Consider the following 21096-nt stretch of genomic DNA (forward strand, 5'->3'; position numbering starts at 1 on the left):
CACGAATCTAAAAAAACTCTAGTAGATGTACACAAGTTGTAGACAATGCCTCAGTAAATATCAACAGGCAGCAAGAGATCCAGATGCAGTATGTAGCACCATAATATCACAGCTGAAACCCTCCACTGTTGCAATCATACCTAGCACAAAGGAAGATAGTGGTGGTGATTGGAGGTCAATCATTTCAGCTCCAGGATATCACTCGAGTTCTTCAGTTTAGTGACCTAGGCCCAACCATCTTCAGCCGCTTCATCAGTGACTGCACAATGTTCAGCACCATTCTCAAATCTTTAGATACTGATGCAGCCCTTGTCCAAATGCAGCAAGATCTAGACAATGTTAGCTCAAATCTGGATAACTAGCAAGTCACATTTGCGCCACCCAAAGGCCAGGCATTGACATTCTCATACAAGAGAAGATCTGGGCGAGAGGGTGATCTGTGAGGAAGATGCAGAAATGCTTCAGTGTGATTTGGACAAGCTGAGTGGGCAAGTGCATGGCAGATGCAGTATAATGTGGATAAACATGAGGTTATCCAATTTAGTAGCAAAAACAAAAAGGCAGATTATCTGAATGGCTATAAATTGAGAGCGGGGGGGGGTGGGGGGGGAAAATGTGCAATAAGACCAAGGAGTCCTTGTACTTCAGTCACTGAAGGGAAGCATGCAAGTGCAGCAGGTGGTAAAGGCAGCAAATGGTATGTTGGCCTTTATAGCGAGCAGGGATGTCTTCTTGCAATTATAAAGGTCTGGTGAGGTCGTATGTACCTGGAATATTGGGTGCAGTTTTGGTCTCTTATCTAAGGAAGGATATTCCAGCTATCGAAGGAGCGCAACAAAAGGTTTCCCAGACTAATTCCTGGGATAGTGGGACTGACATACGAGAAGAGATTAAGTCCATTAGAATTATATTGCTGAAGTTCAGAAGAATGAGGGGGGAAAATCAGAGGAACTATAAAATTCTAACAGGATTAGAAAGAGTAGATACAAGTAAATGTTCCTAATGTTTTGGGGGGGGGGGGGTGGTGAAGGATGGTGTCCAGAATTAGGGGTCATATTCTAAGAATAAGGAGTAAACTTATTAGGAGAAGAAATCTTTTCACACAGATTGGTAAGTTTGTGCAACTTGCTGCCACAGAAAGTATTTAAGGCCAAAACATTGTATGTTTTCAAGGACTTAGATATTGCTTTTGGGGTGAAGAGGATCAAAAGATATATGAGGGAACGCAGAATAAGGCTACTGATTTGGATGACTTGAATGAATAGAACAGCAGACTCAAAGGCCTACTCATATTTCCTGTTTCTATCTAACCATCATCCCTTGATATTCAATCGCAATATCATCAATGAATCCTCTATTATCAACATCCTGGGGTTTAGCCATTGACCAGAAACTGAGCTGCATTAAAAATACAAATACTTGGCTAAAAGGGCACAAGGGATCCAGCTGTGAGTAGCTCACCTCCTGACTCCTCAAAGCCTGTCAACCATCTACACAAATTAGGAGTGAGGTGGAATACTCTCCACTTGCCTGGATGAGTGCAACTCCAACAACACAAGAAGCTCAAGATCATCCAGTCAAAACAGCCCACTTAATTCCCCTTCCACAAACATTCAATCCCTCCAACACCAAATAACAGTGACAGTAGTATGTACCATCTACAAAATGCATTGCTGGAACTCACCAAGGCTCCTTAGGAAGCACCTTCCAAACCCACCACTCCTACCATCTAGAAGGGCAGCAGATACCTGGGAACACCAAGTCACCAATCATCTTGGAACATATAGCCAATCCTTCACTGTCACTGGGTCACAATCCTGGAGCCCATCCCTCCCCAGCAGCACTCTAGGTGTGCCTATGCTCAAGGACTGCAGCAGTTCAAGGCGGCAACTCACTACTACCTTCTCAAAGGCAACAAGAGACGATTAATAAATGCTACCTAGCCAACAATGCCCATACCCTGTAAATAAATTTTTAAAAAGAGGATTAATATTAAAAAAAGCATAACGTGCATCTTGGGTACAGATGTATGAAATTTTTCCTTCTTACCTGTAGATCAGAAGAGACTGAACTACCCCGATCTGAATCTTTAGGTAGCATAGGACTGGAAATCCTCTCTTCATCAGAGGACATCTGTGCAAGAGAAAGCAATTAATTGATTTAAATGCTGACCCCCTTGGCCCAGAACAAAAACAATGAATAAAATTTAAATAACATCTGTTTAGTAGCCAGTCTCCCTGTGACCTGGCAGTTATTAATCTTGTTGACATCAGTTTAACCTGAAACCCCATTAGAGATCATGCACAATAAGCTTTTCGCAGTCAGATACAAACTGGTGACTTACTGTCCATCCCAACTGTCTGCCGCTCTACTGCGGCTACGTGTCCCTGGAGAGGGAGTATACAGTGTCCACGGGTGCAGTTGACACTTTCTGCAACCGCTGGGCACCGCAGGGGCTGGGATGTATTACAGACCCTGATAATCACATTTTGATTTAATGTTTTAAGTTTCCTTTCAACTTTTTGTTAAGGCTGTCCCCTTCCTTTTGGGAAACTGCCCCTTGTAATTTGTTCCTATGTTAATTTGAGTTAGCTTATTTGGTTGGTGTCAAAAAGAGATGCCCCAGACAATTCAGCTGGTCTGTTCACAACTTCAACCTGGGTGGATATATGAAATCTTTGAATTCAAATTTCCCCTTAAACAGTTTCTTCAAAAATTAAAGAGTATAAAGTAAAGAGCTTTTTCAAAAAAAAACAAAACTAAGACTAAATATTTAAAAGAATTGAGTAGGCTAATTTCCAGTTCACCAAAATCAAAGTCCAATATTAAAGTCCAATATTAAAGTCTAGTCAGATAAAAAGCAAATTAGTCTCCTTTAACATTGCATCAATTTCTATACTCGAGAAATTCCTAGTTCAGGATAGTGTAGCAAAAATTTTGTTCACTTCCAATTTTATTCTCAATAAATTATGTAAACTCAAATTACATCATTAGTGGAACATGTTAATTTAAACAGAATAATTTTCACGTTTCAGCTACATTTAAAGCTCTACAGCTTAAAAAATATCACCAGACTTGATGGGCTAAGTGTCTTCTTTCTATGCTATAAATTTATGATTCTATTCTATGAAATCTTGGTCAATCAACTGACTTGCACATTTAATTACGAGCTTTTCAAATCTTAACAACTCTTTTAAAGAATCCAATTATAAGCTCAAGAGCTGAAGTTCAGTGAGCACGATGCAGCTCATTTCTCCCACTCTGCTATTATACAGACAGTGCAAGAGTTCCTGTGGTCTGTTACCTGAGGAGCACGCAATATTAACTGCAGTTTTGGGCGCCGCACCTGCGCAAAGATATTTTGGCCTTGGAGGGAGTGCAGAGGAGGTTTACTAGGCTGATACCGGAGTTGAGGGGGTTGAGCTATGAGGAGAGGCTGAATAAACTGGGCTTGTACTCGTTAGAGTTTAGAAGAATGAGGGGAGATCTCATTGAGACGTATAAGATGATGAATGGGATGGATAGGATAGAGGTGGAGAGACTCTTCCCGCTCAAAAAAGACAGTAGGACTAGGGGGCACAGCCTCAAGATAAAAGGGGGGCGGTTTAGAACGGAGTTGAGGAGGAACTTCTTCACTCAAAGGGTGGTGAATCTCTGGAATTCTCTGCCCGTTGAAGTGGTGGAGGCTGCCTCGCTAACTATTTTTAAGACGCGGGTTGATGGGTTTTTGATAACAGAGGGGATTAAGGGTTATGGGGAGAAAGCGGGAAAGTGGAACTGAGCAGCGACAGATCAGCCATGATCTTATTGAATGGCGGGGCAGGCTCGAAGGGCTAGATGGCCTTCTCCTGCTCCTATTTCTTATGTTCTTATTCCACAAAACCTAAACAAGTTGCATATATATAGCACCGTTAATGTGGTACAACATCCCAAGGCACAGGAACATAAGCAGACAAAAAGAAAATTGACAGTTAAAGATGACAACATTAAAACAGGTGACCAAAGATTTGGTAGAAAAGGTGGATTGAAAGATCCATCTTAGAGCAGCAGGTGGACAGACTTAGGGAGGGGACTTAAACAGCTGAAGGCACAACTGCCAATGGAAGATCAAAGGAAGCCAGTAATGCATAACAAGAATTAGAGGCACAGACTTTAAGGAACTTTATTTGACAAATATCAGGCACAACTTTAAAGTTAGAGCTCGGCCAGTCACAGGTGACGTCAGGAAGTACTCTTTGCAAAAAGTAGTGGAAATCTGGAATTTCCTCCCTGTATGCTGTTGTGTCTGATCAATTGAAAAGGTCAAAATCAAGATAGTTGGTGAACAGCTGTGGCCCCCAGCATTGATCCTTGTGCTGCTAGTAACAGCTTGCCATCCTGAGAACAGCTATTCATTCTTATTCACTCAATCCACGGTAGTCTATCAAGTCCAATCCCAAATTTGCTGGGTTAATATATCAGTGTGGATTGAGAATTGGCTAACTGACAGAAAACAGTAGGAATAAATGCTACCAAAAGGATCAGTGCTGGAGCCACAGATTTCACAATTTATATAAATAATTTGGACGTGCGGGGGAACCAAATACAATATTTCCAAATTTGCTGATGACACAAACTAGGTGGGAATGGGAGTTGTGAGGAGGCTGCAAGGAGACCTCAAGGAATTTTGGACAGGCTAAGTGAATACAGAAGAACATGGTAGATAGAATAAAGTGTGAATAAACCTGAAATTGTCCGCTTTGGTAGAATAAAAAGAAAGGCAGAATATTTCTTAAATGGAGAGAGATTGGGAAGTATTAACACAGAGGAACTGAGTTCTCCTTGTTCATGTGCACTAAAAGCTACCATACAAGAGCGCCAAACAACCAAGGCAAATGGTATGTTGGCCTTCATCGCTAAAGGATGCACGGGAGTAAAGATATCTTCTTGCAATTATGTAGACTTTAATGAGCCTGCACCTAGGGCTGGGCAGTTTTGGTCTCCTGACCTACTTACCATAGAGAAAACACAACAGAGGCTCATTAGACTGATTCCTAGAATGGCAGAACTGTCTTGAGGAAAGATTGTGGAAACAGCCTGTATTCTCCGGAGCTTTGAAGAATAAAGGTGATCTCGTAGAAACTTATACAGGGTATGATAAGGTAGATGCAGATAGGATATTTTCCCTGGCTGGTGAGTCTAGAATGGGAGAAGCGTGGATCTAATACTGATATTTAAAAAAAGGGCAACTATGTGGGCATGATAGCTGAGCTAGGTGAGGTGAACTGGGATTCTAGGCTAGATCAGTTGAAAAGCAGTGTCAGACATTTAAGGGCATATTTCAGAATACTCTAAGTATATTCTTCCTGTAAAGAAAAAGCGTTAAGAGGAGCAGTTATCCACAGTTAAGTCAAGAAAAGCATCAAACTCAAGGAAAAAACGAAACCACACAAAGATGAGTGGCAGGTCAGATGATTGGTCAGAATATGAAGAACCACAGATATTGATTAAAAGGTTAATTAGGAGACAATTGGAGAGACAGAAAGCTAGCTAGGAACGTATAAACAGATAGCAAGAAATTCTAAAAGGAATTTATACAGTAAAAAGTATAAGTGATGTTGCTCCTAAAGTGAGAATGGGGGGGTTGAGAATAGATAATAAGTAAATGGCAGAAGAAACAAACAGATATTTTGCCTCTATTCACCACAGGAAACAAGAAATATTCAAGTAATAGCTTAAATCAGAGGTTAGAGGGGAATTTGGTGAAATCATGAGGGAAGCAGTATTGGACAAACTGCTGGAGCTGTGGGCCTGATGAACTGTATCCTAGGATTTTAAAAGAGGTCACTAATGAGATAGGAGATGAGTTGGTATTGATTTTCCAAAATTCATTACATTCTGGAAAGGTTCCATTAGATTGGAAGTAGCAAATATAATCACTATTCAAGAAGGGAGGCAGAAATCAAGAAATTATAGGCCAGATAGCCTGACATCCGTCATGGGGAAGGAATTAGATTTGATCATTAAAGATGTTATAGCTGGGCTCCTAGATAAGCTCAACGTAAATGGGAAAAATCAACATGCTTTCATAAAAGGGAAACTATGTTTAACCGATTTACTAGAATTCTCTGAAGGAGTTACATGTGCTGTGGATAGAAGAAAGTTTGTAGGTATACTGCACTTGGATTTACAGAAGCATTTGACACAAAGGTATTGCAAAAAAAAGCTCATGGTGTAGGGGTTAACATATTGGCCTGGATTGAAGATTGGCAGAAAGCACTATGAATAAATGTGTCTTAGAGCAGAGTCAATACAAGGAATAGAAGCAGGAATAGCCCACCAGGTCTTTCAAGGCTCCCCCGCCATTCAATACAATTGCGGCTGATCTATGCCAGCCTCAACTCCTTTTCTGTGTCATTTCCCCATAACCCTCTATTCTTCAATCAAATATTTATCCACCTCCACTTTGAATATTAGCATGATTCAGCCTCCACCACCCTCTGGGCAGAGAATTCCAGGGTTCCGTCAGTGTCTGTGCTGGGGCCTTACCTGTTTACAATTTGCATCAATGACTTAGATGAGAGGAGCGAAGGCATTATAGCTAAATTTACAGATGATACAAAGTTTGGTAAGAAATATGTTGTGAAGACATACAGAATTTGCAGATGGACTGCAGATAAGTTGAGTGATTGGGCAAAAATCTGGCAGACTGTAATGTGGGAAAGTGTGAAGTTGTTCACTTTGGCAGGAAAATTGAAAAAAAAAGCAGAATATTACTTAAATGGAGAATTATTGCAGAATGCTGAGGTGCCAAGGAATCTAGGTGTTCATGTGTCCAAGTGTCAACATGTTAGTATGCAAGATGGCTAGTTATCAAGATGGCTAAAAGAATGCTCCCCTTTATTACAAGGAGAATTGAGCATAAAACAAGGATGTTATGCTTCAGTTATACCGGGCATTGGTGAGATTACATCTTGAATACTGTGTAAAGTTTTAACCTCCTTATTTCAGGAAGAATATAAATGCACTGCAGGCAACTTACTAGACTGGAATTAGCAGGTTGGCTTATGAGGATAGGTTGGTAAGACTGGGCTTGTTTCTACTAGAGCTTAGAAGGATGGAGCCAGGGGCGGGGGGGTGGAGGGAGAGACTTGATTGAAGAATACAAGATCCTGAATAGTACTGGCAAGGTGGATGTTGGAAGATTGTTTCCTCTTGTGAGTTAGTCCAGAACTAGGGGGCACTGTTTTAAAATTAGGGGTCACCATTTTGGAAATTGATGGGTTTCTAGATACTACTGACATCAAGGAACATATTGATAATAGGGAAAATTGACAGAGGCAGATGATCAGCGAAGATGTTCAAATGGCAGACCAGGCTCAAGTGATCAAATAGCCTACTTAGACCTATATTTGATAGGCAAGTGTAATAAGTGTTACAGAGCAAAGGCAAGTAAATACAGTTATGATACAGATCAGCCTGATCTAATTAAGTATCAGAATACATTCAATGGCTGAATGGCCTACTCCTTTCTCTAGATAACAGGAAAAAAACAAACTTTCATTGATATAGCATCTCACCACATTCAGAGAACAACTCAAAGCATTTCACAGTGAACCAAAACAGTCACTTCAAGAAACAGCCTAATTTCCACATGACAATGTTCCACAATCATGAAATAAATAACTAGTTAGTCCACATTTTCTTTTACAATGTGGATTGAGAAAAGAATCTTGGTCAGAACTTCTAGGTTTCCAAATCTTCTACATCTACCTAACATAAAGAACTGCACATAGGCCAAATCAGACTACAAAATGGTGTAGGGGGTTCAAAACACAACCAGAGGCACAGGCTACCAACTAAGCCATATCAACAATAATCAAATTTTGATTCATTTAATCCACTTAAATTAAAAAAAAGTTGCAGATCAACCACAAACTAGTAAAACAAATTGGGGAGATGATGGCCTAGTGGTATTATCACTAGACTATTAATTCAGAAAATCAGCTAATGTTCTGGAGACCCAGGTTCAAATCCCACCATGGCAGATAGTGGAATCTGAACTCAATAAAAAAAATCTGAAATTAAGAATTTACTGACCACCATGAAACCATCCGGTTCACTAATGCACTTTAGGGAAGGAAATCGCTCATTCTTAACCGCTCTGGCAAATGTGACTACAGAGTCACAGCAATGTTATTGTCTTAACTGTCTTCAGGCAGTTAGGGATGGGCAATAAATGCCAGCCAGTCAGTGACACCCATGTCCCATAAATAAAAAAGATTCAACTACATTCCTTCCAAGCCGGTGAAAACCAAAGTAACTTTATTCTTCACACTGAAGATATTAGTGAAATGAACAACTCGATCACTTCTACCCTGCAGCAAACAACAGCTACATTAGAGAAAACACAAGCCCCGACACCTTTTAGGCAGCAGCACCTAAACGGTGACTTAGTCCTAGTAAGAATGCCGAGTGGTATTATCGCTACACTATCCCGAAAGGGCATACGGTGGGGCAGATTCCCAGAATTTCCCTTAACTTTGCGCAGGCCTGAACCCCCGGCCTGGTCCACAGGCCAGTTTGTCAGTCCGTGGGCCGAAGCCGCCAGCCTGGGTCTGGCACGCAGATCGGTCGGTCGGTCGGAGCCCCTGGCCTGGCCCGCAGGCCGGTCTGTCGGTCGGAGCCCCCGGCCTAGCCCGCAGGCCGGTCCGCCTTACCATCGCTCCCACAGCCGCTCTATCCAAACCGTTTCAAACTGTCCGCACCACCCTAACCGCCGCCGCTATTGGAGACGCCGTGCCAGCAAGGCCCATCCTGATTAGTCCGGCCGGCCATACCCCACCTCGCTCCGTCCTGTGCTGTGATTGGACAGAACTCCGCATCGCGCGGTTGCTGTGGTTGCGGGACGCGGAAAGCTCCGGCTTGATTGGCTGAGAGTCCCCTGCCGGAATCATTCGCTGCGTATGGAAGCTGCAAACATCCCAAAGCATTCAAACAAACAGTGCTCCTGGTCAACTTTAAACAAATCTGCAGTGAAATTAATTTTAAACTGATTACTCATCTTAATACTCTTTATGTTTTGTCTACAAAACATTGGAAGCTCAGAGTCATGCTTGTGGACTGAAGGGAGGCGCTCTGTAAAGCGGTCACCAATTCTTCATGTGTTCTCCCCAGCGTTCTCACCTGGTGAAGGGGCAAACCCCGAAAGCTAGTGGCGTTTGCTACCAAATAAACCTGTTGGACTTTAACCTGGTGCTGTGAGATTTCTTACTGTGTTTACCTCAGTCCAATGCCGGCATCTTCACATTGTGTTCTTCCCCAGGCCAGAGGAGACCATGTTATTAGCAGTAAAAACGGAGCCGGGATTGACACAAGTGAACATAATTCAATGCTTCACACGAAAGATGTGTTTTGGGGGGCTGAAAGCAGGAGAAAGCACAACTGTTAGATCTCCTGAGTTTGTAAGGCAAGAGTGTGGGAAGGGGGCAAGGTGTTGGGGTGATTGAGGAGTGGAGAGAATAGTTTTCCTGGAATGCTGAAAGCGAAGGGGAGGAGAAGATGTGTTTGATGATGGAATCATGCTGAAGGTGGCAGACATGATCTGTTGAATATATAGGCTGGTGGGGTGTAAAATGGAAGGGAAGCCCTTTTGTGGTTCTTGGGAGGAGGGGAAGGGGTGCAAGCAGAGTTGCAGGAAATGCAGAGGGAACAGTTGAGGACCTTGTCATCTATGGTGATGGGGGGATCCTTGGTTGAGGAAAAAAGGCATCTCAGAAACAGTGTTGTATCAAGGTTACAACATCAGAATTGATGAGACAAAGGCAGAAGGACTGTGAGGATGGAATGAATTCCTTACAAGGCGTGGGGAAGTGTAGTTGAGGTAGCTGGCAGAGTAAGTGGGTCTGTAATGAATAAGAGTTGATAGCATATCAGCAGAAATTCAGACAGCAGTAAAGGAAGGGAAAGGAAGAGTTGGAGATGGACTGGGTGAAACTGAAAGAATGCTGGAAATTGGAAGTAAAGTTGATGAAGTTTTCCAATTCGGAGCAAGAGCATGTCGTGGCATCAATACAGTGAACAACGTTTTTCCTTTCATTTTCCTTTCAGCCAGCTGCGCACCTGCTCTGTCAGTCAGTCCTAAGACTTGTTTCTTTAAATTAAAAGTAAAGAGCTGTGGAGGTGGAAACCTTAAATACAAACAGAAAGTGCTGGTCCAGAAGCATCTTGCTCCTGTCATGACACCAGACTACCACTACCAACTATCTATGAGCATATTGAACTTTTTTGTTAAGGAAGACCATTGTTTTTAAAAAGAATCACAAGTGAAGGCTGATCAAAAAAAAAGCTGATAAAAAGTGTCATGGCCTACTTCAAACAGAGACATTTGAAAGGAAGATATGAAAAATGCAAAAGACTGAACTTTAATCTCCTGTGATTGTGGAGATGAAAGACTGATTTCCACATCTCTGCAGTCATCTAAAGAGCCATCTCCTGTCGATTTATATCTCAGAATGTGTAAAATTGTGACAATACTCTGTATTTATGAACTGTATTTGAGCCAGTTCCATGTCCAGAAACTGTTATTGCAGTTTTTTTACTACTTGGAGCCGGCATGCTATATTGTTGTTGTAGCAACCTATTTGTTTCTAATAGTTAGAATTTTGGTTTTAATCTGAACTAATGCTGTTTTGTTTTCCCCAGGATTTTGCAGAGTGGGGCTTCATTGGGATGATTGGTAGATTTTTCATGAGATGGAGAAGCTGGGCCTTTTCACAGAATATTGAAACTGAGATGCTACTTTTGAGTTAAGAGAGAGAAATCTCTCTTTTGTCCTCTTTCTGAAGTTGGAGACTGGAATCTGCGAGGAGCTAAGTCTCTTTTTTTTGGAGAGTCTGCTGTATGAGAATTGTTGCTTTGGAAGCTGCAGAGGGCGAGGTATCCTTTTCTGTCTCTGGGGTCGAAAGACTGGGAACTGCCAGATGTTGGGTTTGCTTCTCCGAGATTTTGCTGTTTTAAGGTTATATCCTTCTCTGAAAATTGCTGCCTGGACTTTTGTCCAGAGTGGTAAAAAGCTGAAAATCGAGCATCACATGAGCGTACTTGTTTTTGTGCCAATTCTGAAGAATATGAATGGGGTATTGCTTTAAATTGGAACAACAGAGATAGCTAGCTGTTCAGAAATATACTGTGTTATGTTTAAGTCTTGTAATTAGTAAAAGTTATGCTAATTCTTTTTGTTATATTCTAACTGTGTTCTTAAATAAAGTTTGCTTAATAAATCTTCCTAGTGAACCACTTGAATCATACCTGGAGTGAAACATCTTTGAAACATCAGTGGGGCAGTGCTATGGCACAGTGGTTAGCACTGTTGCTTCATAGCTCCAGGGACCTGGGTTTGATTCCTGGCTTGGGTCACTGTGTGGAGTTTGCACATTCTCCTCATATCTGTGTGGGTTTCCTTCGGGTGCTCTGGTTTCCTCCCACAGTCTGAAAGATGTGTTGGTTAGGTGCATTGACCCAAACGGGCACTGGACTGTGGTGACTAGGGGAATTTCACAGTAACTTCATTGAAGTGTTAATGTAAGCCTTACTTGTGACTAATAAATAACTTCTTTATGCTCACCAATGCCAAAACCAAATGTAAAATTTAGGATCTAGGCTAATTTTACAGAACTTGAAGTTTTTGGCCTGGGTTTTAACAAAATGACCTGGGATAAAAGATAAATGGACTATGGCGCAAGATGTGCCATTTTTCCCGTCCCAGGGACACACAGAGAAAATGGGTTAAAATGCAAGCTGCGGACTAGTGCTGTCCAGCAACAAGAACCATCAGTCACCCTGACAGAAGCTAACAATTTCTCTCTCTCTCTGTTTAGCAGAAACCACAAGCAATAACGAAACAGCACAGCCTGTTCAGCTAACCTGCAGATTCACGATTCTTCCTCCTGGGATAAGCTAACAAATGTCTCCAAAAGACAGGGGTGGCACGGTGGCACAATGGTTAGCGCTGCTACCTCATAGTGCCGGCAACCTGGGTTCAATTCCCGGCTAGGGTCACTGTCAGTGCAGAATTTGCACATTGTTTGCATGGGTTTCCTCCAGGTGCACCAGTTTCTTCCCACAGTCTGAAAGATGTGCTGGTTAGGTGCATTGACCATATTAAATTCTCCCTCAGTATACCTGAAGGTGCTGGACTGTGGCGACTAGGGGATTTTCACAGCAACATCATTGTGATGTTAATGTAAGCCTAATTGTGACACCAATAAATAAACTGCTAAACTTTAAGACTACGCATCTGCCAAAGTCAGCTCAACCAAAATTACTCAATTTAATGACCACAATGTACCCCCATCTATACGTCACGGACAGGCTAAGGATTGCTTTGTATATATTTTTTAACTTTTATGTTTGGATTCAACTTCTTATTTTTCATCTGTGTGTGTCTGTATGTGTTAATAGGGTTGAGCAAAGAGGGGAGCCAGATCATTCCTCCTCACCCAGGATTATAACAAAATTGTGGTCCATTCCAGTTATAATGATTTGGGGAACTTGTCAGGGAATTTAACAAACTGGGGGCCTTGTCTGGATCCGCTGGCCATAACATTTCGAAGAATTTGTATTGGACTTGAAATGTTAATTCTGTTTCTCTCTCCACAGATGCTGTCAGATTTGCTGACTTTTTCCAGCACTTTCTGTTGTTTCTATGTTTCTTTTCTTGCCCCATTTTGGCCCTGGAGGACCCCATTTTTCTGTCATTCGATCTCTCCTGTCTTCCACTCAGTTGTACACTTTCCTCTGGTCTTTGTTCCACCCACCCTTTGCTTAAAATTTATTACATCTCTAACTTTTCCCAGCATGGGGGTTGGACAGGAGGGTAGCTGGAAAGGCATCCAGGTAATTTTACAGACACCCACCAGCAAACCTACCTGTGGAGATCTGTTAAGTTCCACCACCACGTGCAGTGTTTGATGTTCATGTTTAAGGAAGGCTACATTTCTATTGGAGGCAGTACAACGAAGGTTCAGTAGATCACTCCTGATGATGAGACGGTTATTCTGTGGTGAAGGACAGAGTAAATTCAGCTTATATTCTCTAGAATTAAGAAGGTTGAGAGATGGTCATATTGAAACATAGAGAGGTTGTTTCTGCTGGCTGGGGAATCTAAAACAGTCTTAGGATATGGTGGGGGGGGGTGGGGGCGGTGGCAGGGGGGGGACAATCATTCAGGACTGTATTGATGAGAAATTTCTTCACTCTAAGTGTGTGAGTCTTTGGAATTCTCTACCTCAGAATGTTGCAGATTCCATCATTGACTGGGATAGACAGGGTTTTGGTCTCTCAGGGAATCAAGGGATATGGAGGGAAACTTATAACAGGACCTGGGAAAGTGGAATTGAAGCAAAAGATTAGCCATGATTATATTGAATGATGGGGCAGGGTCTCTGAGCCAAATGGTCTACTCCTGCTCCTGTCTTTAGTGTTGAGTTCCTGTGTTCACTCAAAACCATCTTGCTGGGCAGTTTATGTTGCCCATGTTCCTCAGGCCAGCCTCCGGAAGTAACCGGTCTATGTGGAACTCAGCTATGGCAGGAGACTCCTAAGTGGACACTGGAAAGTTTCCTGCCACATCCGATCTTCACACAGCCAGCACAGATACGGAGAGCAGAATTTCCTCTTGTTGTGTTGTAAGCATTCAATGATTCTTTGACTTGATTTATTTGATTTATTATTGTCACATGTATCAGTATACAGTGAAAAGGGAAGAAGCTGTTCTTAAGCCGGTTGGTACGTGACCTCAGACTTTTGTATCTTTTTCCCGACGGATGAAGGTGGAAGACAGAGCGTCCAGGGTGCGTGGGATCCTTGATAATGCTGGCTGCTTTCCCGAGGCAGCGGGAAGTGTAGGCTGAGTCAATAGATGGGAGGCTGGTTTGCTTGATGGATTGGGCTACATTCACAACCTTTTGTAGTTTCTTGTGATCTTGGGCAGAGCAGGGGCCATACCAAGCTGTAATACAACCAGAAAGAGTGCTTTCTATGATGCAGCTGTAAAGATTGGTGCGAGTCGGAAGAGACATGCCAAATTTCCTTAGTGTTCTGAGAAAGTAGAGGCATTGGTAGGCCTTCTTAACTGTAGTGTTAGCATGGGGGGATCAGGACGGTCTGTTGGTGATCTGGACACCTCAAAACTTGAAGCTCTTGACCCTTTCTGCTTGGTACGCACTGATGTAGACAGGGGCATGTTCTCCTCTACGCCTCCTGAAGTCGATGACAATCTCCTTTGTTTTGTTGACATTAAGGGAGAGATTATTGTCACTGCACCAGTTCACCAGATTCTCTGATGTAACTGTAATATTTGCCTTGAGACAATATCCACCCCACCTTAAAATAACAAAATGTACATGAAACTCTAGGTTGTTTTTAGAAAACATAGTAAGGGACAATGTAAATCATTACATCATTCACTAAAGCTCTCCGAGTGATTCAGAAAACATGTTGGGAAATTTGTCTCTGACTTCCTATATAAAACACAATGCTCCACAGTTACCATGATTCATCACAATCAACAATTAATGAGCAATTTATCTCTGTAACTGGAACTATTCTCTTCTCACCGGAATTTTTCAAGTTCACATTATAAGGATTCTCCAAACTTACATGTCCAAACAGTCTGTTCCAGAGGTTAATGGCTTGGTGAAAATTAATATCTCCTGGCATCCAAATTAATTTTCACCAATGAATTTACAGCCATGATTCATTCTTCCATCATTGTACGTTTCTAATAACCTATCTAACCAGGCTTCATCCATTCCTTTAATGTTTTTACCATAGAGATACTACCATTCACTTCATTGTGCCTGTGTTAACTTTTTAAGTATTTCTGTTTCCAAAGTTGATCTGTTTTGATTTCAAAAGTAATTATTATGAATTCTACTTCAATTCAATGACCTAGTAACTCATTGCATAAGAAATAGTTCTCTCAGCCTCTCAACTTTGATTTCAAATTTGTGCCCTCTAGTTACCAATCCACCAATGGAATAACTTTTGCTTTTTTATCTTATCAAAACCCCTCATTATTTGAACACTTCTGTCAGATTCCCTCTTAACCTTCTCTGACCTAGTGAAAACAATACAACTTCTCTGGTCTCCCCTCATAATTGAAGTGTCTGCTATCACGTTTCATCTTTGACAATCTAAGTAGCACGGTGGTGCAGTGGTTAGCATTGCTGCCTCACAGCGCCAGAGGCCCTGATTCAATTCCAGCCTTGGGTGGAGTTTGCATGTTCTCCCCATGTCCGCATGGATTTCCATCGGGTGCTCCGGTTTCCTCCCACAGTCTGCAAGATGTATAGGTTAGGTGGATTGACCATGCTAAATTGCCACTTAGTGTCCAAAGTTGTGTAGGTTAGGGGAATTGCCTTGGTAAATGTGCGGGGTTACAGGGTTAGGGCTCGTTCAGAGAGTGCAGGCTAGATGGGCTGAATGGCTGCCATGTACACTGTAGAGATTTTATGGCTAATCTACTCTGCACAGTCTGTCTGAATTAAGGCATCCAAAAGTGGAAACAATAGGGCCAATTCTGTGCTCCCATAGGACAATTACACTTGAAGGGAGTGCAGTGTTGGAAAGTCTTGATTTACAGGTTTTTCTGACAATTAAATTGAGTGCATGGCAAACATTTGTCTGTAATCCCATGATTTCAGGTATTCTCTCCGAGATATACTCAAATTGGGAGTACAAATTAATCCCAATATTCTAATTGTGATCCATCCAATAATTGATATTAGTCTGACATTTCTTTTCGATACAGTATGCCTGTATACAATTAGGATTCCATTAAATCTTTTACCAGCTTTTTAACTTACTCACCCTTTATCTGAACCCAACAAGTCTTCCGACTCCTTTTTAAAAGTTTGCCATTTAGTTCACATGTTATTTCATTATTCTTCCTCACAAATTCTGTCACCTCACATTCCTCCGCATTAAATTTCACCCGATATTTGTCTTTCATCAATTTATAACTTACTTTTATTCTCCTGAGCTAGTTGTGTGTGTTGGGGGGGTTGGGGGGGAGGAGAGATTACCCATATTTTTTGTCTCATTGCAAATTCTGATGCTGTGGCTCTCTGAATCCATGATGTGGAGAGGCTGGCATTGGACTGGGGTGGGCACAGTGAGAAGTCTCATAACCCTGGTTTAAAATCCAACAGATTTATTTGGAATCGCGAGCTTTCGGAGCACTGTCCCCTTATCAGGTGAGTGGATAGGTAGGTTTTACAAACACGGCATATATAGGCAAAGACACAATTGCAAGATAATGTTGGAATGTGAGACTTTTCAGGTAATCAAGTCTCTGAACCCAGATCATTTAGTTATACTGAAAAGGAAATATTTGCAGGGCTACAGTGAAAAGGCAAGGGAGTGGCACTATGTGAATCGCTCCTTTTGAAGACTATCACAGGCATAACAGGCTGTTGTAACCAATTCTGTGATTCTACGATAGGTGAAAATTTAATTTTAATATTGAGCTAAATAGTGGAAATGCTGTTCAGGGGCTCCACCCACAGTATGGGGAGAATCACCCAACAGAACCTGTGTGTTTATTGGGACATGTCCTTTGTGTGCGGGGTCCTCTGGAGAAAAGTTTGTCCCATCTGTATTGGAGTACAATACTGATGGGGTGTGGCCATCTATTCTAGATAGCACAGGGCCTAATTCTGTAACAATTTGGCTGCCTGCCATTGTGTTATCTGCCCTGCTGTTCCGCACATAACTCTGTTCAGAGTTGCTTTGCAGGGAGTTGATAGCTCTATTATCAGGTGCTGTATACTCCGTTAACAGTTAAAAAAATAAAATCCTGATTGCCATCCAGATTTGTGTGAAGTGGCCTGGGCCACATTCTCAGCAGTACCAGATGCAAGCGAAAGATGCCATGGGAAGGAAAATTAGTTTCCTAAATTTGGAAGACCCCAAAGTATGTTATGAAGCTGAAATAGACTCTATTGATACTCTCAGAAGCTATTATCAAACAAGCTTTATTTAACAATACAGTTTAACTATAATGAACAAATTAACTTAATTTCTACCAAGTGAAATACTTAAACCATGCCAAGATACGATTCTTAATTGCCAACTTATCTTTATTGTTCTGATTTAAGCAATATTCCTCTTATAGACTTAAACACCTCTTCAAAATCAGTTAGCAACACTCAGACTTATAAAATAGTCTGGCATTGAGATAGCCTGATTGAGGCACCCAGCATTGGAAAGAAGGAGCCAGCTGAGAGTTACCACCACTACCCATGCTGCTGAACATCTTCTCCAGTCACCCACACCCTGAAACCCTTCCCACCCCTCACTCCTGCCTTCACTCACCTGCATTTGTGTCCATCATTTTGGGGCTCAGGGTGAGTGTAGTACTGGCAGCAGCCACCCCTTCCCTGGTGTCACTGCTGAACAATGAAGAGTTGCCAGCCTCTGACTAACTGATGGGGAAGGCCACCGCTGTCCACCACTTAACTCGACAGTCCCTCCAACCAGTGGATGAATCCCCTGTTTCCTCCATTAAATACTGTCCTGTGTTTCACTTGTTTTTGTTTGAGCTAACTGACAGATGAGACTCACATATTGTCAATTTGGAGTGAGTTCAAACCTAAGCCCAAGAGGAGAATGGTTAGTCTAATAACCCATTATGTCACCCAGTCATAGAGTCGTAGAGGTTTACATCATGGAAACAGGCCCTTTGGCCCAACTTGTCCTTGCCATTCTTTTTTCTCATCCCTCAAGATGACTGTTGCTGCCTGTGATATCTGTAATTTGGGGATTTATGGTGGGGGGGGGAATTGGAACTTTAATTTTCTTGACCTGTTGGGAGTGGTGGGAATCGGGGTGTTGATAAGTTCGGAACCCAGGAATTCGGGGATACCAGGTGTGAGCTGTATATGATGTCATCAACGGGTACCCTTCTAGGCGGCCAGCCTGATTGACAGTTCTGGCTTCAGGTCAGGCAGGAAGAAGTCCAGAGGAGGCCCCAGAATCAGATAGGCTTGTACCCCTTTCAGGTGGGATGTTTGGAGGGCTGATGTCAAGGGGACGGTATGTAAAAGCTGGGAGGGCGGGAGGATTGATTCTGTTTCCTATGGGAATGACTGAGCAAAGGAGTTCGAGAGGTGGAGTCCATGATTGGACCTGGGACCAAGGAATTCAGGGGAACCCTTGTCTGGGAGTTGTTGGGAGGATGGGGTGGGGTATTGGGAGGGAAGGGCAGTGTGCAAGGGGCAGGGGAGGTGGGAGAGTCAGAGGTAGGGAGATCCTGGACCTGGAGCCAGATCTTCAACAGTCTGGGAGTGGTTGTTCGGAGGTATGGGGAGAGGGATCAGGGATAGGGAAGATTGGAGATCTGAGGGGAGGTCATTGGTGAACAGAAGTCTCAAGAGGGCAGGGTGTAAAGGCCTCAGATAGAATTTTAAAAAATTTGTTCAGGGGACGTGGACATTGCTGGCTGGGCCAGAATTTATTGCCCATCCCTAATTGTCCTATAACCTATTAGACCATTTCAGAGACCATTTGAGAGTCAAGCACATTACTGTGTATCTGGAGTTGCATGTAGTCCAGACCAGGTAAGGACAGCAGATTCCATTCCCTAAGGGACATTTGTGAACCAGATGAGCACTTAGATGGGTTCTTATGACAATCAACAACACTTTCAAGGACATCATCAGACTTTTAATTCCACCAACACCTTTAATTTTAATAGAAGACTAAGGAAATTTGGCATATCAGCATATCTCTCATCAACTTTTACAGATACACCATAGAAAGCATTATTTCTGGTTGTATCACAACTTGGCATGGCTCCTGTTTTGCCCGAGACTGCAAGAAACGACAAAAGGTCGTGAATGTAACCCAATCCATCGCGCAAACCACCCTTCCATCCATTGACTCTGTCTACACCTCCCGCGGCTTTGGCAAAGCAGCCAGCATTACTAAGGACTCCACGCACCCCGGATATTCTCTCTTCCACCTTCTTTTGTTGGAAAAAGATACAAAAGTCTGAGGTCACGTACCAACAGGCTCAAGAACAGCTTCTTCTCACTGCTGTCGGACTTTTGAATGGACTTACCTTGCATTAAGTTGATCTTTCTCTGCACGCAGCTATGACTGTAACACTACATTCTGCACTCTCTCGTTTCCTTCTCTATGAATGGTATGCTGTATCTGTTTAGCGCACAAGAAACAATGCTTTTCACTGTTTGTTAATACACGTGACAATAATAAATCAAATCAAAAGACTGTTTTTTCATTGAATTCAAATCTCACTATTCGTCATGGTGGGATTCGAATCTGGGTTCTCAGAGCATCATCCTGGGTCTCTGGATTACAGGTCCAGTGATAATACCACAACACCATCCTCTCCCCATATCGAGCACCCTGAGTGGGGGGAACAATCACACACCATTGAGAAGGATTTGGAATTTTGGGGGATGGATCTGGGTGAGAATGGAAAGGTTGGAGGGCATATTTAATCATGGGTGGGGGAGTGTGTTTGCCTTTCTGGCATGCTGGATCCATCAGGTAAGGGATCCAACATGAAGTCTTTCGCCTCCGATTAGCTGGCCGGTACCCTGCAGCTCAGGAAACCCAGCGGGCCAAAGTTAAATTTCAAATCCTGCCTCTTGGAATGGTTTAGACACTATGGCTATTCAGCTTCTATTAAAATCAGAAGTGGGTGGGCTGAAAGCAGATTGGGTTCATGATTCAGATTTTGAACAATTTAACTTCCCCGGCATCCACCCCCCCCACCGACCTGAACCTGCCCTGAACTTCTTTTGGCTTAAAATTCCCCTTAGTGTGTGATAAAAGTGTCCCCAAGAATTGACAGTCCACTTAAATCACCAACAAACTGAATCTTCTCCGACAAGGCTGACAGTGGGAGCTTTTGGAGACAGTCCCCTACCCTCATCATTGAGTGGGCGCTATTGAATGATATGAAACGGCTTATACCTGGGAAAGAGGGGCAAACACTAACCAAGCAAACTAACTTTAGAAAGGTGAGTGTGAACTATCTCAGCATCAATTTAATCACAAATTATTTGTATTCCGATTATGCCACTCAAAAATGTATTTAGCAGCACACAAATTTTTGGGGCAGCCATTTCTCTGCGCTCCCTTTTAATATGACATAACTCCATTTCCACTAAACTGGTTAGTGTCTCTGCCTAATCAATGAAACTGGGAATGTCACATATTGAGTTAAACTAATTCCTAAGCTTCAGACTCTATGGCATAATTGCATTCTAAATAAACAAATGTTTTACTTTCTCATGCTGATATTGTTTAATTCTAAAACCGACAAGTAATGATTTCATGGAATGTGACATGGCTTGGGTCACTGTCCATGCACAGTCTGCACGTTCTCCCTGTGTCTGCGTGGGTTTCCTCCCGGTGCTCCGATTTCCTCCCATAGTCCGAAAGACGTGCTTGTTAGGTGCATTGACCATGCTAAATTCTCCCTCAGTCTGTCCAAACAGGTGCCAGAGTGTGGTGACTAGGGGATTTTCACAGTAACTTCGTTGCAGTGTTAAGGTAAGCCTACTTGTGAGTCATAAATAAATTTAATTTTGCTTTCTTTTCTCATTTTAAATGATTTATTTATTTAAAAAGTGGCTCAAAAATAAAATATCATGGGTGATTATAAAACTCCAAGCTGCGTCATATTCCTGAAATTAGCCCTGGAATTGAGATGATCTTTTCCTAATTCTTACTGTAGTCTTCATGTTGGTTGTTATATTCAGTTTGGATTTTCATTTCAGCAATGAGTGTCATGGCAATTACAGAGGGTTGGTATGTACCATGCTATTAATGCAGATAACTAGACTACTGAAGGATGAATGGGAGTGATGGAATCACTTGAAATTTATCAAATGATGATTATCAGTTAATTACTCCGAAGTAATACAATCAGTACATTTGGTCATTATAAATGAATGCAAGTCTCTGGAAGTAATAAACATTTTTTGAAAAATAAATTATAGGTTCAGCTGCATCGTTCACGACTGTTGGGAGATCCTACAGGGAAAATAATGTGTTTTCACAGCTGCAAGGATGAGAAAA

General features: G+C 42.2%; 1 protein-coding gene across 3 annotated transcripts in view; it reads right to left on the reverse strand.

Moving 5' to 3' along the window:
• The window catches only part of poc5 (POC5 centriolar protein homolog (Chlamydomonas)), an 86800-nt gene extending 77988 nt beyond the window's left edge, over window positions 1-8812 (reverse strand). Inside the window, exons 1-2 of one of the 3 annotated variants that reach the window (XM_080189306.1) lie at window positions 8700-8777; window positions 2050-2133 (exon numbers count right to left, since the gene is read on the reverse strand). In XM_080189306.1, coding sequence (XP_080045432.1) covers window positions 2050-2133; window positions 8700-8702 — 87 coding nt within the window. In that variant the 5' untranslated portion in view covers window positions 8703-8777. Of the gene's footprint in view, window positions 1-2049; window positions 2134-8699 lie in introns of those variants that run through there. The other 2 variants (XM_080189308.1, XM_080189307.1) reach the window with 2 other exon arrangements.
• Window positions 8813-21096: the final 12284 nt, after the last annotated feature.

The sequence above is a fragment of the Carcharhinus amblyrhynchos genome, chromosome 5, assembly GCF_965287045.1.
Source record: "Carcharhinus amblyrhynchos chromosome 5, sCarAmb.v2.hapA, whole genome shotgun sequence".
NCBI lineage: Eukaryota > Metazoa > Chordata > Chondrichthyes > Carcharhiniformes > Carcharhinidae > Carcharhinus > Carcharhinus amblyrhynchos.